This window comes from Staurois parvus, unplaced genomic scaffold (assembly GCF_062004578.1).
Source record: "Staurois parvus isolate SC_StPar_1 unplaced genomic scaffold, SC_StPar_1.0 ptg000251l, whole genome shotgun sequence".
Lineage (NCBI taxonomy): Eukaryota > Metazoa > Chordata > Amphibia > Anura > Ranidae > Staurois > Staurois parvus.
The window spans coordinates 7,654,768-7,674,229 of NW_028318047.1; the positions used below are offsets into that span (position 1 = coordinate 7,654,768).

Sequence of the window (19,462 nt, forward strand, 5' to 3'; positions counted from 1 at the left end):
TAGAACTAATGGCAAAACGTTTTTCAGCTAGAGTAAGGTAACCCCTATCAAATTTTTTTGTCTTTTTGTTTTTGTTTTCTTCTCCATAGCCAAAATAGAATGTGAGATTAAATCCCTGAAAAGTAAGCGAATCCCAGGCAGTCACCAGAACTACTGTCCCCATTCGAAAATTTCTCCTTTTATTGCTGTTCTGGTGTCAACCCAAAATTGGTGTTTTCTTTTCCTTTCAATGATGAGCAGGACAAAGAGAGGGGGCTAAGCTCTCCCTAATGGGGCACAGATTGCAGTAAAAACTGACAGGGTTTCTAATCCCCACTCCACAATCCAAAACAAATAAATAGGCTTTGCCTTTAGTTATACTTTGTACTACCTGAACAAATTGTGTTTGACTGTACAGCTGCAGTCCATCAACCACAGCCTACAGGCCTGTTAATGTATGCTGGCTGATGAAAACTGACCCTTGCAACAAAGCCCAGCGTGCAGTAGAGAACTAACTGCAGAGTAGTAATTGGTCCTGGAACACAAAAGGCTGCAGCGCATGGAAGTTTAAAGTGGTAGTAAACCCATCTTTAAAAAAAAAAAAAAAAAAAAATCGCCTGCAAGGTAAAGGCTTAATGTGCTAGAATGCATCACATACTAGCATATTATGCAAAACTTGCCTTACAATGAAGCCCTCCAGCGGTGCGCTGTCACCACTGTAGAGGCTTCCATCTTCGCTCGGTCTTCCTTCCGGGTTCACGAGCTCCGGCCGTTTGGCTGGCTGAGCTGTGATGACATCACTCCCGCTCATGCGCACGGGTGTTTTGGAACACGGCACAGTGCTCTGAAGGAAAGGCACAGGTATGACGTTCCTTCAGAGCGCATGCGCTGCTGTAAGAAAAACCCGAAATACTGCTAAACTGCACATTTATGAGATATTCTTTTTACCTACAGGTAAGCTTATAACAGAGTGGCTTTATTACCACTTTAACAAAAGCAAGTGTGATCTTCCTTGACAGACCTTGAATTAGTTTTTTGTTTTACAGTCTAACTTGTATAACGTTATTTTAAATGAAAGACCTAAACAAAACTAATTTAGCCTTTTAATAAACCTTTTATTTATGGCAAGTGATTTTGCAGTTGGATATGCAGCAGACTGTGTACAGTGTGACGAATGTCTAATTCTGAACCACCCCTTCAAATAACAGTGCTACTAGGCCCTGCTGTTTAGAGTTACATTGCAGTGCTCAGATTCAAAAATCAAAGCTAAAATTCAATACTCATCAAGCACAAGGCATTATGTATCTGGGTAAATGCTCCTTTCTCCTACCTCCACTCTTAACTCCAAAACGCATTGACTCCTGCTGCCTTCCTCCTGGGTAAATGCTCCTTTCTCCTACCTCCACTCTTAACTCCAAAACGCATTGACTCCTGCTATATTCAGAACAAATGGTGTATTTATATTTTTGTATATGTTGACCAGCTCTCACCTTTAGCTGCACCCGTTTTACGATTGGTGTCTGTTTCCTGAGAGAATCATCCCCCACTCCTCATGTGATCTTTATCGGCTTCTAATTGGGGTGGAGTTGAATGCTCATTTGAGCATCTCCCTATAAATTTAGATCAGCTCATGGGGGAGATCTCTGATGGGGGGCACAGTCTCTGATGGGGTGCTGCTTCAGATTGAGTGCGGCTTCGAACGAGTGCATAGAAGAAGCAGTTAAACGCAGCAGTTGAACTCAAGCAGGAGAACCCAAGCAGCAGGAAGACACAACAACAGTAAGAAGCTCTACTGCATGCTGGAAGACTGCAAGCAAACACCCTGGGAAACCTCTTACATGCCTGAGACCCACTCTGTGTGCCTTTATATAATACGCCCCTCTTCTCATCATATTACTACCCTCTGTTCCCAAATCTCATTTCTCTACCCCTCTGCTCCACCCCACAACCTGTACATCTCCCCCTCACTGCTATCATCTCCCTACTACTGCTCTCTTTACCTCCCCAAAATGTCTCTTCCACTCCTCCTTCTCATTTTCCTCTCCTCCGTTCCCAAATTCCATTCACTATATCCCTCTGCCCCTCCCAAACATTTGTATATCGTGTCCTCACTGCTTCCCTCACCCCTCTATGGCACCCACCACCTCCTCCTATTACTCCGCTCTCCCACTGACCCCAACACCTCCACTAGGAGTTTCTCACGCTCCTGCACATCCCGCTCCCATGCCACCTTTCTCACCCTTCTCCTCCTCCTAGCCGCGGGGGACATCTCCCCAAATCCTGGCCCTCCACCTCCCTCACCCGCTCAACACCCTCCCACTTCCACGTCCTACTGCAACCCCCGCAACTTAGTATCTGTCTCCCTGCTCCCTAAAATCTCCCCCCCGTTTTCATGTGCACTCCTGAACGCCCGTTCGGTGTGCAACAAGCTTACCGCCATCCACGACCTCTTTGTTTCCCGCTCCCTCAACCTCCTGGCGATCACGGAAACCTGGATCCAGCCCACTGACTCTACCTCCCCTGCTGCACTCTCCTATGGAGGTCTCACCTGGACCCACTCACCCAGGCCTAACGGTCGTAAAGGTGGTGGGGTTGGTCTGCTCCTGTCACCGCAGAGCACCTTCCGAGTCCTCCCAAACCCCCCCCTCCCTATCCTTCTCCTCCTTCGAGGCCCACTGCGTCCGACTATTCTCCCCAACCCCCCTGAAGATTGCTGTGATATACCGGCCTCCTGGATCCATACCCCGCTTCCTGGATGACTTCTCCTCCTGGCTACCCTTCTTCCTCTCCTCTGAGCTACCCACCATAATTCTTGGGGATTTTAACATCCCTGTCAACCTCGACAACCCGGACACAGCCCGTCTCCTCCACCTAACCTCCTCCTTTGCACTTGCACAGTGCATACAATCCACCACCCACTCCGACGGAAATATCCTTGATCTTGTCTTCTCCAACCGATGCGCTCCCCACAACCTCACTAACACCCCCTTCCCTCTCTCTGACCACAACCTGATCACCTTCTCAATCTCCTCGTCCTCCAACGCCTACCCCTCCAAATGTCACACTACTACCAGCCGTAACCTCCGCAACCTTAACCCTGCCTCCCTCCACTCTGCAGCTGATCAACTCCACGACCGCATCCTCCCCCTGTCCTGCCCCGACTTGGCTTTGACCGCCTACAACAATGCGCTCTCAACAGCCCTTGACTCACTAGCGCCTTTAACCACACGCAACACCAGACCCCGACCGCTCCAGCCCTGGCAGACTGATCACACCAAAACCCTCAAACGACAAAGTCGTGCCCTAGAGCGACTATGGCGCAAAACCAAATCCAAACAAGCCTTCACCCGCTACAAATCTGCCTTCCGCACCTACACCTCCTCCCTCCATGCTGCCAAACAGGCCTACTTCTTGACCCTCATCAAGGCCCTCTCCTCCAATCCTCGCCGACTCTTCTCTGCCTTCAACTCTCTACTCTCTCCACCCCCACCTCCACCCAGCACCTCACTCACTGCCCTTGAGATTGCCAATCACTTCAAAAACAAAATTGACACAATTCGCAAGGACATTGCCGCAACTCACACGCCCTCTCAACCTGTCCCCTCTCACACAGCTACCCCCTTATCCCCCCTCCCCCTCGACATAACCCGCAGGGACTTCGTCGCTGCTCAAACTCTCTCCAACCCCCTTCACCCTCACTCAGCTACCCCCTCTCCCACGGCCCCACCACTGCTCTGACCTCCTCTTCCACCCCACCCTACATTCCTCATACTGAAGCTCCCCCAACACTCCACACCTTTGATCCTTACTACCATCGAGGAAGTCTCCAAGACCCTCTCTGATGCCCGCCTCACCACCTGCCCCCTCGACCCTATCCCCTCACAACTCCTACGACCTTCCTCCTCCTCCATCCTACGCTCCCTCACCCACATCTTCAATCTCTCCCTCTCCTCAGGCACTTTCCCCTCCCCTCTGAAACATGCACACATCACCCCCATACTTAAAAAGCCCTCCCTGGACCCCAATGACCCGAACAACCTCAGACCCATCTCCCTGCTCCCATTTACATCTAAACTCCTCGAGCGCCTAGTCTACACCCGCCTATGCTCTCACCTCAACGACAACAACCTCCTCGATCCCCTACAGTCCGGCTTCCGTCCCCTACACTCCACCGAAACTGCCTTACTCAAACTCTCCAACGACCTGCTAACCGCCAAAGCTAATGGACACTATTCAGTGCTCCTACTCCTTGACCTCTCTGCGGCCTTCGACACAGTCGACCACCCCCTCCTCCTCAAAAAACTACACTCCCTCGGCCTCAGAGATTCTGCTCTCTCCTGGATCTCATCCTACCTGTCACAACGCTCTTTCAGCGTTACCTATAATGCTACCACCTCCCCCTCACTCCCCCTCTCTGTTGGGGTCCCTCAAGGCTCTGTCCTCGGGCCCCTTCTCTTCTCCATCTATACCTCCTCCCTTGGCCAACTCATACACTCTCACGGCTTCAACTACCACCTCTATGCCGACGACACACAAATCTATCTCTCAACCCCCCACCTCACCCCCTTGGTCTCAGCCCGAATCACACACCTACTGAGCGACATATCAGACTGGATGTCGCTCCACTTCCTTAAATTGAACCTCTCCAAAACCGAGTTTCTGGTCTTCCCCCCAGCCCGGACACCACCCCCCATTGATTTCTCCGTCACATCCAACAACGCTACCATCAAACCCGCCCTGCAGGCCAGAGTACTGGGTGTCATTCTGGACTCCAACCTATCCTTCCAGCCCCAAGTCCAATCTTTAACAAACTCGTGCAGACTCCACCTCCGCAACATCGCCAAAATCCGCACGTTCCTAACCCCAGAAACCACTAAACAGCTCATCCACTCCCTCATCATATCACGACTCGACTACTGCAACTCCCTCCTCACTGGCCTGCCTCGCCGCTGGCTATCCCCTCTTCAGTCCATCCTGAACACGGCTGCCAGACTCATTCACCTTTCCAACCGCTCTGTCTCCGCCACCCCCCTCTGCCAATCCCTCCACTGGCTTCCGATTGCGCAACGGATCAAATTCAAAACCCTAACGCTGACGTACAAAGCTGTCCACCATACTGCCCCGAACTACATCACTGACCTAATATCCAAGTACCGCCCAGCACGCACACTCCGCTCCTCACAAGACCCCCTTCTCTCTAGTTCCCTGGTCTCCTCCTCCCATGCCCGCCTCCAGGACTTCTCCAGGGTGTCACCCATCCTCTGGAACTCCCTGCCCCAACCCATCAGATTATCACCTACTCTCCTCTCCTTTAGGCGCACCCTGAAAACCCATCTCTTCAGGGAAGCCTACCCCACCCCCTGCTAACTTGCCTCCCTCCTCCACTCTTCCTACCACTCCATCCCGCACAGCTATCTCCTCCTGTGCCACCACCCCCTCCCTCCTAGATTGTAAGCTCGAAAGAGCAGGGCCCTTGATCCCCTCATGTTTTGCATTGTATTGGTATTGTTCTGTCACATGTTCTGTCTCCCTTTGTAATGTACAGCGCTGAGCGAACTATTGGCGCTTTATAAATACTGTATAATAATAATAATGTATCTCCATATTAACTTGCCCTCCAGAGGATTTATCCCCCTTTCTGAGCACGCCATTTTTTGAGATACGTCACTGCTTTACTTTAACTGACAATTGCACGGTCATACAACGCTGTACATAAATTAAATTTATGTACGGTGGTATTTGATCATCTGCGGTTTTTATTTTTTGCGCTATATTTTAAAAAAAAAAACCTAATATTTTTTACTCTGTTATAAAACATATACACACACAGGTTCATATGTATTTGGACACAGGCACAATTTTAGTTTTTTTCAGGTATTTACCAAAACATATTCACGCTATAGTTCTATCATGGATATGGACTGAAAGTGCAAACTCTCTGGTTTAATTTGAGGGTATGTACATCCAAATTGGAGTAAGGGTTTAGGAATTACAGCTCTTAAGAGTAGCCATCCCCTGTTTTTCAAGGGACCAAAACTAATTGGACAATTGAATTAAAGGCTTTTTCATGGCCAGGTGTGGGCTACTCCTTTGTTATTTCTTCATCAATTAAGCATGTAAAATGTCTGGAGTTGATTTTTAGTGTGGTATTTGCATTTGGAATCTATTGCTGTGAACGTACATCATGCGTTGAAAGGAGCTGTCCATGCAAGTGAAACAGGCCATTGTAAGGATTCAAAAACGAAAAAAAATCCATCAGAGAGATAGCAGCAACATTAGGAGTGGCCAAATTAACAGTTTGGTACATTCTGAGGAAAGAAGAACGCACTGGTGAGCTCAGCAACCTAAAAGGCATGGCTAGAAAAGCCAGATTAGACTTTGCCAAAAAACATCTAACAAAGCCAGACCAGTTCTGGAAAAGTATTCTTTGTATGAATGAATTAAGATTAATCTGTACCAGCATGATGGGAAGAAAAAAGTGTGGAGAAGGCTTGGAACAGCTCATGATTCAAAGCACACAACGTCATCTGTAAAACATGGTGGAGGCAGTGTGATGGCATGGGCCTGCATGGCTTCCAGTGGCACTGGGTCATTGGTGTTTATTGATGATGTGACAGAAGCAGCCAGATGAATTCTGCAGTGTTTAGAGGTATACTTTCAGCCCAGATTCAGCCAAATGCAGCAATGTGGGTTGGATGGCGCTTCACAGTACAGACGGACAATTATCCAAAACACACTGCACAAGCAACCCAGGAGCTTTTGAAGGAAAAGAAGTGGAATATTCTGCAATGGCTGAGTCACCTGATCTCAACCCAATTGAGCATGCATTTCACTTGCTGGAGGCAAAACTAAAGGCAGAAAGACCCACAAACAAAAGGCAACTGAAGACAGCTACAGTTAGATCCTGGCAAAGCATCAGAAAGGAGGTAACCCAGTGTTTGGTAGTGTCCATGGGTTCCAGACTTCAGGTAGTCATTGCCAGTAAAGGATTCTCAACAAAATATTAAAAATCATCATTTTATTTATGATTATATTCAATTGTCCAATTACTTTTGGTCCCTTGAAAAAGGGGTGATGGCTACTCTTATGAGCTGTAATTCCTAAACCTGAGAGTGTGCACTTTCAGCCCATATCTGTTTTATATAACTATAGCTTGAATATGTTTTGGTCAATACCTTGGAAAAACTAAAATTGTGTCTGTGTCCTAATATATAATGTGTGTGTGTGTGTGTGTGTGTATGTATGTGTATATATATGTGTGTGTGTGTGTGTGTAAATGTGTATATAGATAGAGATTTTTTTTTTTTTTTCCTAAATACTAGTAATGGTGATCAGCGAGTTATAGCGGGACTGCATCGGTCTTTCTGACACTGGGTGGGGCCCAACTGTCACTCACATCCTCAGTGCCACTAATGGTGATCAGTGCTAATAAAAAGCACAGACACTGTACTAATGACACTGGGCAGAAAGGGGTTAACATGTGGGGCGATCAAAGGGTTAACTGTTTTACATTGTATGCTGTTTTACTTGGGAGACTTGCTGCTTTGTATCTCTCTGCTGTGCAGAGAGATGCAAAGCAGCATGTCCATGCTGACAAGAGAGAGACCTGTGTTGTTTACACAGAGGTCTCTCCCCTGTCAGCTTTGCCAACGATCAAGAGTCCTGGCCGGGAATCGCTGACCGTAACCCGATAACTGACATCCGCCGCAGGCAATAGTGGCATGGATGGGGTGGCACACTCGCCTCCTACCCAGAAATGCAAACCACGTATATACAAGTGATTTTGCACAGCTGTTCTGCCCTGTAGCTGCTATAGGGCAGAGGGCAAGCGGTTAATTACATCTCAGTTAAATGATTTTACTTGTGTTAAATTGTGCATGAATGTAAAGTATTTCCCATAAAAAAATTGGGTTGGTTTGTAATATCAACTCCTATTTTTATGAATATTCAGTGTATTGTAGGCAATCATGCTTTTCTAGGTCAACGTCCGTATGTGTTTATACTTTGTGACATTCTTAAGTGCTATACTTTCATAGAACTTTTTATTTTAAACACTTGCAGACATCCGAAGTGGAGGAATTGAGGTCTTTAGTTGAGCATCTTCGGAGTGACCAAGAGAGACTTCGAAAGAGCAAAGAGGAGGACATGGAACAGCTTCATGAAGTCATTGAAAAGTTACAGCAGGAGCTTGAGCAGCTGGGACCCATTAGGCATGAGGTCAGCGATAGTCAAGAAAGTCTAGATCAATTGGGTATAGGAGGAGCAGATAATCTGCAGGCTGAGCTTAGAAACGGAGTCAAACAACTAGAAGGAGCATATGTAGAGAGAGAGAGTTTGGAAGAAACCGAGTCTTTGTGTGTTGCTGAGCTGCAAGCCTTGCAACAGCAACTGGAAGAAAAGGACGTACTGCATGTTGCAAAGATTGAGGTTCTGGAGACTAATTTACAAAATCTACAACAGTCTTCCAGGCAAAATGAACAAGCCCTGGAGTTTCTTCATTTGGAGCATAGAAACTTGCAAGAAGAGACTGAACTACTCAGGACGCATGTGTCACAGAGGGAAGAAGCCATTGCTCTTTTCTCTGTCCAGTTGCAGAAACTTCAGGACACTGTAAGGGAGAAAGATACTATCCTCATGGACAAGGAACTTGAAGTTCAGACTTTGCAGGAGCACAATATGGGTGATATGTCTGAGTTGCGTAATCAGCTGGCACAAAGTATTCAGTCTTTGGAAGCTACCAAAATAGACCTGCAGAATCTACAAGAACAGAATGTCTCTCTGCAAACTACCTTGTCTCAGAACTCAAAGGAACAAAGTGACAGGGAGATAAAGTACAAAGAAGAATTAGAAGAGCTCAAGCAGTGTCTTAAAGAGTGGCAGAACAAGTCTCAGAAGCTTGCAAAAGTGGTTCAAACACAGACTGATGGCAATCAGAATATGACCAAAGTAGAAGCTGAATTGCACTTGGTAAGCTTGATTTTAATTATATAAATCACTTGCGCATATTGCAGTTTTTTTCTCCTATTGTAGTAGCATTTGTATAGAGCCAAATCGCTAGACCATTTTGACTGATTTTAACCTTGTAGGAAAACTTGTCATGTGAGAAAAATGTAGGCTGCCTTTGATAGCTATTCTTTCTAAAAAATGTTTATTGCCTAGTTGTCATGTAGATTTTTGGGCTTCAGTCCCTCCTAAGGGAGTAAATGTAGAGATGAGATGTCCTAACACTTATCTTACACTCATTTGCAGTATGTGTTCCTGGTTTGTGACTTGAAGTATTTATAGACACAGCCAGGCAACAAGAAATTTAGGGCAGCCCCAAACCTTTCTCATGGTTCTCTCATTTTAAATTCCTACTTGTTCACGTCTTTAGAGCACAACATCTTTTGGAAGTTTTTCTTTGAAAGTGTTGTCCTTTATTGTCTTTCTGAAATAGATTATATATATATATATATATATATATTTATATATAAATACAATGCACGATATTCCTCTTGGTGGTTTATACCTATACACTGTCAAAAGGACTATGAATTAAAATCTTGCTTAAAGGCCTAATAATTTTCTTGATAGCATTGCTAAAAAAGTTGGAGTCTGCAGGATTCTTTTATTTATTTTGTTTTTTTGTGTCGATTTAGAAATCCTGGCCTGTAGGTGTGGGCTGAGCACAGGGCCTCGACTTCTGCCCATATTGGTAGAAAGCACCACCACCTTGTCTTTTATCCTTCAAATGTCAGTCTACTAATTACTGAGATGCTGCCATTGGATAGTTGCGTAGTAGAGGGCAGAACTTATGGGTAGGTTATGGGGCTTGCTTCTAAATTGGGCAGTTAAGGTCTTGTGAACAGCTTGGACCAAAAATCCAGGGGTTTGACCGTTATTATTTTAAAGATAAAAGCAGAGACTTTGTACACGTTTTAGAGATTTAATAGAGAAGTTCACTTGACTAGACCTTTTTGGGTTTTTTTTTGCTTGTTTTGGGGTTGTTTAATTTTACAGTTGTCTTGTATTGAAAAGCATCCCTGATACTTCTGACAGCAGAAATATAAAATGTACACGTTTAGTTTAAAGGATAAGTTCACCTTTCAGCAAATAATAAATGCACTTTTTTTGCAGGTAAAAAAAAACGTGCATTTTATTGTTGTTTTGGGAGCCTGTAAAGCATTGTGCCAGCTATCAGCAGATTGCTGATGCCATGCAGGTCTCCTTCAGACCTGTCACTGTATCTCCTTCCTTGTACCTTGTATGGGGAAGCTGATACTTTCTGACAGGAAAACTCTATGAACTACCACGGCTTACAGTGCCTTGGTAGTTCATTGAAAGCTATAAGCTGACAGCCGCAAAGGCTACTGGGGCTTGTAGTTTTCTCATTTCCCCTCCTCGGCTGCGTTTTTTTTGTTTGGTTTTTTTTTGTTTTTAATTTTGACAGCTAGCAGAATGAGACGTTCGCTGTCACAATGGGAGGCACGGGGGCCGGTCCATTCGTTTCATGTTGCACCCTGAATATGTTTGCAATATGTTATGAAAGGTGAACTTATCCTTTAATGCTGCCATATGCCAGGAATACATAAAAAATACTGGCTGTTAAGGGTGGAGGGTTTAATAAACTTGTGTTAATCTCGATCATCATTTTGTTGACTTCTTAACACTTTACAGGCTGTTTCGAATGAGCAGGTGAATGCTGCAGAGCGCCTAGCAAGTGAAAGAGAGGCTAAATTACTGAGTACAGAGAATGAGCTCTCCGCTTTGAGCAATATAGTAGATGAATTGCATACAGAATGCGAGAGCTGGAAAGCTGAAGCCCAACGTGTCCAGCAGCAGCTTAAGGTTAGAACATAACTATGAATCTAAATGACTGCTTTCTAGATATGTGTTCGAAGTCATGGAAAAAATATTTTGTGAAACTATTTATCTTCTCCCCCTAAAGTGAACCTCAGTCTGCTGGTTACCTGTCACAGTTGAGCTTGGTTTTTAATGCGGTATTAAACCCAAAACCAAAAATGTAATTTATTGCAGCCGCCCGCTCCCTCCTCATTGGCTGTGTCTGACAGCAGTGGGAGCCAATGAGCCTCTGTGATCTCTGAGCCAGGCAGAGAGCCTGAACATTAGCCGCTCTTGTGCATATGGCTGTATCAGGCTGGTGTAAGTATTAGTTGGAGGAGTAGCTACATACTGGAGGTTTTTTACCTTCATGCATAGAGGCACTCAGCAGGGGAGGGAGGGGCCAGAGCTTCGGCGGGGAACCCGAGAAGAGTAGGATTGGGGCTGCTCTGTACAAAACCCTTGCACAGAGCAGGTAAGTATAACATGTTTGGCATTCAATTTTTTTTTTTTTTTTGAAAAGCCAGCATTTCCTTTTGGAAAAAAGGTTTTGCATAAATAAAAATTGATCATTTTAACCACCCCTGCCAGTGTTAAAAGATCTGTCTCATCCCTGTAAACTGATGCATTCTCCTGGAGAGCTTGAGCTTTTATAAAACAGATTTTGTGGCCAGATCACCAAATGAAGTTAGAAAAAAGCCAACTGATGAAAATTGATACAGCCATCACATCTAAGAACTGGTAAGCTGCAATATAATAGTTTGCTTTTAGATTTTTTTACTGCTTTAAGCAGCATAGACCTCTACTGCAGTGTGGGTACCTAGTCCTTGGTAGTGAACAGTATCCTGAAACTTTTTCCTTCAAAGTGAATATGGAGGATCCTTTAAAGGGCACTTGTGAGAATGGCTGGCAGCTCCAGCTAATTAAAACGGTATTAAACCCAAAAGCAAACATTGATTGTACACTGTGTGCATAATGTGTGCATAATGATTAGCCAAGTGAGTATTTTGACCAAATCATCATTTTTCTGTATATTGTCCAATTCCAAGCTGTATTAACTTGAATGCTTATTGGATTTAAGCATGTCGGGTGATGTGTATTTGTGTAATGAGGGATGGAGTGGCCTAAGGAGATCAACACCCTATATCAAGGTGTGCATAATTATTAGCTTCTTTTCCTCTGGCTAAAAGATTTAACTGACTCTTAAAAATAAAAAAAATTGTAAAAAGTCTTTCAGGGGGATGCAGCACTCTTGGAATTGCTAAGATATTGGGGCGTGATTACAGAACCATCAAACATTTTGTTTGAAATAGTCAACAGGGTAGAAAGAAACTATTTTGTGACTGCCAAAGATTTGATAGGAATCAAACGTGAATCTACCAGGAACTCATTATTCTCCAGTGCTGTCATATTCCAGAACTGCAACCTACCTAGAGTGCTCCCAAGTACAAGGTGTTCAGTGCTCAGAGAATGAGCTCACCTCTTTCAGCCTGGCCAAGGTAAGGAAGGTTGAAACCCGCCCTATACACATCCTCTACACAAAATATCTAGCCTGTTATGCGATTGTGGAGTCGTTTTAAAACTCAGATTCGCATATGTGTGAACCAGGGAGGTTCCATTCACACCTGGGCAGTTTGGGATCGCAGCAGAATCGCTGTGATAGCAAACACAGGTTCAGGTGCCATTTACTTTCAGTGGAGCGGTTTTGTTGTGAGTTTCATGTGGCAAATCGCATAAGTCCCGGACGCTGACAACCCACGCTACGCTAAAAAACAAAAAACTGGCTCTTAACTTTTTTAGCTGGCTCCTAGATTCAAAGAAAATTTGTCCAGCCCTTGTGCACACAGTGAATTGCAGCATACCAATTCTTGGCTATAGAGGCTGCATTAGTTTTCTTTTTTAGGCCTTTTTCACTTGCTGATACTGCCAGTAAGTCTGTCTTTCAAAACAGTGTTCTCTTGCAAATGTATTGGCTAAAATGATGAGATAAATCATTCAACACTTACTGGTACTTACAATGACTGGCTTTTATTTATGTAAAATCTTTATCCCAAAAGGGACAAAAAACTGTTGCAACTGAAGTTCAGCTTCAAAGACCAGATCTGCTAATGCATCTAATGCTCTTATTCCCCCCAGACTGACAATTCTGCTGTCCAAAGGTGCCCCCTGTGCTCCTTCATTCAAAGTAGGGGCACAGTAATACAGGAGGTGTTACTGGCCAGGTGTATGTGTGTGTATATATAGATAGATAGATATAGAGAGAGAGACTACAGCTTCATATTAGTGTGGATTGTCCAGTGCAAAATGTAGTAGTTGTTCAGCAATTTCATGTCCGGTTTAGATCAGTTCAAGATTTTATCCTGTTCACAACTGATAAACATGTGTAATTCAGAAACTTTCCTATAGAAGTCAATGAGCCTGAATTCGCACCTGAGCCAGACCACACTGCTCAGAAAACTGACAGGACTCTTCTTTTTTTATTTTCTTTTTTTCATTTCACATTGAAACCGCACTCCGGTTCCACCACTTATACACTGTATTGCCAAAAGTATTGGGCAGCCATATCATGTGATTCAGGAGTTACCTCCATGACCACAGGAGTATAAAATCAAGCACCTAGGCATGTAGACTGCTTCTACAACCATTTGTGAAAGAATGGGTCGCTCTCAGGAGCTCAGTGAATTTAAGCGTGGTACTGTGATAGGTTGCCACCTCTACAATAAGTCCATCCATGAAATTTCCTTGCTACTAAATAGTCCAGTATCATTTGTTAGTGGTATTATAAAATATTGGCAGCAACTCCGCCACGAAGTGGTAGGCCACGTAAAATGACAGAGTGGGGTCAGCGCATGCTGAAGCGCACAGTGCGCAGAAGTCGCCAACTGTCTGCAGAGTCACTAGCTAAAGACCTCCAAACTTCATTTGGGCTTTTCAAAACAATGTGTACAGAGCTTCATGGAATGGGTTTCCATGGCCGATCAGCTGCATCCAAGCCTAACATCATCAAGTGCAATGCAGAGCGTCAGATGCAGTGGTGTAAAGCACGCCACCACTGGACTCTGGAGCAGAGGAGACGTGTTCTCTGGAGTGACTAATCCCGCTCCTCTGTTTGGCAATCCGAGGGACGTGTGTAGGTTTGGTGGTTGCCAGAAGAACGGTACTTGCCTGACTGCATTGTGCCAAGTATAAAGTTTGCTGGAGGCGGAATTATAGTGTGGGGTTGTTTTTCAGGGGTTGGACTTGGCCCTTTAGTTCCAGTGAAGGGAACTCTTAAGGCGTCAGCCAGAGTGGATTTGATTTAAATCAAACTGATTTAAGTCACGATTTAAATCACTAGTCAGTAAGGCTTGATTTAAATCATAGTTTTCTACATAGACTAATTCTTGCTGGTATAACTTTAATATGCAAGTAGATGAAGATTTTTAGAATAACTTTTCATATTAGTTTTTTTTATCCCCAGTTTAATAGGTTAATCATTCATATTTGGACAACTTTTCTGTTGTACTTAGGAAGGAGAAAAATAATCATTACCTTAATAATAACAATTTAAATAATTTATTCAACTGAAACAATACCATTCCAGCATATGTTATTTGCTTAAACAAACATCCATGTTTAATAACTAATTTGGCTAAACAAAATATATATATTTTAAGAAACTTAGACTGTCAGCCCCTTCCTCCTCACACTTAGTTTCACTTTCTTCTTGTGCAGATCTATTCCACTCCAAACAATCAGAAAAATATTCTTTCTATTCACTGAACTTCTTGAAACTTAGCACTGAAGGGGTTGATTCTGTATTCATAGGTTTGTAGAAGTTAGGATTAAGGTCTTTTTCTTAACTCTGTTCATGTTATAACATTTTTGCTGTGAAGAAGAGGCATGTGATCTCCGCTGAGTCAAATTCAGTTTTGAGAACTGCAAAGGTAAACCAAGCATCTGTGATAATATCTTGTAGGCAGAGAAAATGCCCAATAATCTTACAAAAACCTCTGGAAGAGCATGACATTGTGAATGGATTAATGGAATTTATGTGCCAAAAAAATTAAACATATACAGCCTTATTCTACATAATTAAAAAACTAATCTTTATTTCATGATGGAATAACCTTTGGATGGTAATATATTTTCCTCAAAAAGCATTTTATTCAAAAAAATCCGATGTAAATCAAACAAATCCGATTTAAATAAAAAAAATCCATTTGTTTTTATTTTTTTTAAAAAATCATTGATTTTTATCCACCCTGGCGTCGGCATACCAAGACATTTTGGACAATTTCATGCTCTTAACTTTGTGGGAACAGTTTGAGGATGGCCCCTTCCTGTTCCAACATGACTGCGCACTGTAGGGTCCAGTATTGGCTTGGCCCACCCTTTGCATCTCTAAGACTGGGATGCCATTAGAGTTCATGTACATGTAAAGGCAGGCGTCCAAATACTTTTGGCAATCTAGTGTGTGTGTACAGGCACAATGTAGTGCAATGTTTCATATGTCATGAGAATTGGATCTGGTTCAAAACGCACCCAGATCACATATTTGTAAACCGGATCATACAGCAGAGTTCAGAATGGTAGAGGTGGAATCAGCAAAAGCAGCTAATCGGTTATGCTACAGCACTTGTGCAATAACCAAATTTATAGGCTAGAACAGACCAGCTCATCAGTCTATTGTTCTTGTTCTTCATTGTTCAGTCACACACTGGGTGTAGCGACAACATCTAGCTGTATTTAAACACAGTATAGAATCGTTTGGTCTTCAAGCTGGCTATGATGTCTGCCGGGGTTTTGGAAATAAACCCTTTGGCAGATAAAAAATGACTTGTATGCACTTCATCTGTGTTTTTAACTATTTGCTTTTAGTTCAGCTTTAATATAAATCAAGTAGTTGGTATGTTCAGGTTAGTGGCATTTATGTAACTTTGCAACCCTTACTCTTATTTTCTCAACACTCTTTTAACAGAAGAAGGAAGCTTGTGTGGCAGAATTACATTCTCATTCCCAGAACCTAGGAGCTCAGGTAAAAAAACTTCAGGAAGCCTTAGCAAGCCAAGAAGCAATGATTTCTGTTATATCCGTGGACTTGCAAAAACACAGCATTGAAGACAAAGTTAATAAACATATTGGCTCAACGCAATCTGATGTGAAGCAGAGGAGCTTCTCTGAAAGCTTGACAGACTCAAGTGCTTGGGAATCCCCTGACATGGTTAGAAAACTTGAGGAACAAGCGCAAAGCTTAAGAGGACTGACTCCCTTCTCAGAGCTGAGCATTAATCATAGTGCTGAGCTAGATGGTATGAAATCAAAGTCATCTGGTTGTGTGAAGCAACTGGTGCAATATAATCTTCTAGGATCCAGCACCTCTTCTTTATCTGACAGTGTTTACTCCCTGCAACATTCAAGTCAGAAGACCAGCCCTGTAAGTAGTTTATGATTTTACTTTAACAAAAACAATTTTCTTTTACATAACATTTTCAAAATTGAGGCATTTATATGTTTAGCAAACCAACAGATCAAATATTTATCGATCTTGATAACCTTGTACAGTAAAAAAAAAAACAATTCTGAAAGGTGGATGCTTTATTTCTGGAGTGCCGTTTATAAACATCACTGCAGAAAATGCTCACAGGTGGCCAGTGCTCCTGTTAAATGAATGACTTGTCAAGCTATCATCAGACAGCCCAGACCATAGACAAAATGCACAGAACGAGGTGGTATGGCTCTGCACCTTCTGATCTCTGCAATGGCCATTTACAACAATCGCACTGCTTGAGTTTACATTTAAGAGCCCTCCCCTTCCTCCTATGCCAGCACTTCTCTGCCGATCCTGAATAACACTGTTTCCAATTACATCCAATAAGTGCAGAGCACACTGATCAGCAATGTTGGATCATAGTGACCACTACTGAGAAGCAAGGGACTGGTTGATAAAAAAAGGACGCAGAGCTTTTTAATGATCAGAGGAATGGTACCCAGACCCCGTACTGGGCAACGAAGGAACAGTCTGTCAGGTTGACAGTTGGCACTGGACCTTATGGAATGGGACCCTCTGCAATGATATTTTGCGTTGTGAACTGCTAGGGCGCTATACGGGTCCAAGACAGTGATACCCAGCTGGGGAGCAGAGTCCCTGAATGCCCTTGTGCCATGATGGTGGAAAATTGGACCCCCTAGGATGTATGGCATCAGGAATTTTGAGTGCCCAGGGTAGTCCCTGCTAATAACCTTTAGCCCTTCACATACCTGTCCTCCAAATGCCCCCCCCCCCCCCCCCCCCAACAAGGAAAATTTTATTGTGGCCAGAAGATTTTCTATACATTTTTATGCATTTTAATGTGTCACAGAATCATTGTACAAACAAATGGCAACCACCCCAATCTATAACCATCCTTTTGCAGCTAGGAGTGCATGGAAGGGTGACACCCTGCAACTTATGCATATATTTGCAAATGTGTGCAAGTTAAACCCCTGGTTTTAACGTGAGCTTGGATTTTTGCTTTGTTTTTTGACATCGCATTATCATGTCTGTTTTTAATACAGTGCTGTCTGAGAGCCTGAAGATTACGGGGATCCAATATTGCGTTTTCAGTCTTGTCCCCTTTTACACAGAGATTTCTCTAATTCTTTTGATATACTGTAAATTTTATATATTTAAAGCCTTTTGAAATTGAACGTTGAGGAACATTATTCTGAAATTGTTTTACAATTTATAGACTCCGCTTTTCACAGATTAAATGATCCTCTGCCCATCTTTACTTCTGAGACACCCTGGAGTTTATTTACTAAAGCTGGTTCTCTCAGAAACTCATGCACTTCTGCATAGACACCAATCGGCTTCCAGGTTTTAATTCTAAAGTTTAATTGAATAAGCTGAGGTTAGAACAGGGTTTTTCAACTAGGGTTCCTCCAGAGGTTGCTAGGGGTTCCTTGAGCAATGAGCAATTTATGCCTTTCAGATAAGTTGCCACTGACACCATTGATCTTTTTAGCTTTCAATAAAGAGGTAAATCTTCCCAATGATAAGAAATGTAAGAAGCATTTTTCCCACTAACCATCACACTGTGTCATGAGTTGTAGATATATTAACCTTTAGCAGGGGGTCCCTGAGACCGGAAAGTTATTTCATGGGTTCCTCCATGTTGGAAAAGGTTGAGAGAGGCTGGATTAGAAGCTGATTGGCTACCATGCCTGGGTGCATGAGATTCTGAGTGAAGCAGCTTTAGCAAATAAACCCCTCTGAGTCTTCAAGAATCTTTTTATACCCAGTTATGCTACTGACCTGTTGCCATTAACCTGATTAGTTGCCAAATGTTCTTCCAGCTCTTCCTTGTTGGTACTGCTTACCTTGCCAGCCCCCTGCACAGCCATTCACTGGGAAGTTCAGTGTGCTGCTTCCTCCTCCCCTAGCTCTCTGTTCTCAGCTGCATAAGGAACTTAGAGGGTATGTGATCACTTTTAAAACAGAGGGAAAAGAGGTATTTGAATGCATTTAATTTTTTTTTTTTAATATCCTATACCCAAATGTTTTTAAACTGAATGGATTTTACGTTCAGTGTCAAGATCCTGCCCCTTTTTAATATTTAAAAATCATTCTTTTTTTTTTTTTTGCTAGAAAATTACTTAAAACCCACGAATGGGGAAAAAAATATACTTTCAGGAATTTTAATGCACACAAGCACAATATAATACCCAATTTTTTGTAAAATGTTACAAGTAAATGGATAAAAACATGTCACGCTTTAACCGCTTGCCCTCCACCCTATAGCAGAAGTACTGCTAGAGGGCGGCATGGCTGTGCAGGATCACGTGTGTATGTATATATATGTATGTATGTGTGTATATATATATATGTATGTATATACGTGATTTGCATTTCTGGATAGGGGGCACGTGCGCTCCCCCCCTACACGCGCCGCTATTGGCTGCTGGGGATGTAATTCACCCAGGTCCTGGCTGGTGATTCCCGGCCAGGACTCGTGGTTGTCTGCAAAGCTGACAGGGGAGAGACCTGTGTGTAAACAAGGTTCTCTCTCCTGTCAGCAAGAACATGCTTCTTTGTATGTCTTTGCTCAGCATGTAAACATCCCTTGTGACAGCCATAGACACTGATAGGTACTCTTAATGGAAAGATCTGGGGTCAATAAGACCTCAAATCCCTCCTCTGCCCTGAAAAGCATTTGATCACACCTAGTTTGGTGTGATCACATGCGTTCCATTTTTAAAAATGATGCTGTTTCCATCTAGGAAAGTGTTGTATGATTATCGTTTCCTATATCATAGAGACGGACAGAGTGGTGCTGGTCCGCCTCAGTGATCAGCCAGCAAAAGCATCGGCTGGTTGTTCGGGTGTTCCGAATTGGACAGCCTGTCTCCCCTTCCAGTGGCTGGAACTCTGACAGTACAAGGCTGCAGATAACAATAACTGAATTATAACAAAAATAAATGTAAATAAAAAAATAAATTCAGATAAATAAAATGAAAAGTATATAATAATCTGCACATAATAATCTGATATCACCAACAAAAAATAATAAATATATAAAAATGTAAATAAAATAAATATATATTTGCAGATAACAATCAGATTGCAACAAATATAAATGGAAAATAATAAAAATATCAAAATAAATGCAAATATAAATGGATATATTTTATAAAAATCAAT

The 19,462-nt window shown here is 43.1% G+C and overlaps 1 protein-coding gene across 3 annotated transcripts in view; it reads left to right on the forward strand.

Annotated features, from left to right (window-relative positions):
* Positions 1–19,462, forward strand: part of PCNT (pericentrin) — a 184,941-nt gene that overhangs the window by 98,701 nt on the left and 66,778 nt on the right. For all 3 annotated transcript variants that reach the window (XM_089680884.1, XM_089680882.1, XM_089680885.1), the window contains 3 exons: positions 8,041–8,946; positions 10,636–10,806; positions 15,761–16,216. In XM_089680884.1, the coding sequence (XP_089537010.1) occupies positions 8,041–8,946; positions 10,636–10,806; positions 15,761–16,216 (1,533 nt within the window). The remainder of the gene's footprint in view (positions 1–8,040; positions 8,947–10,635; positions 10,807–15,760; positions 16,217–19,462) is intronic.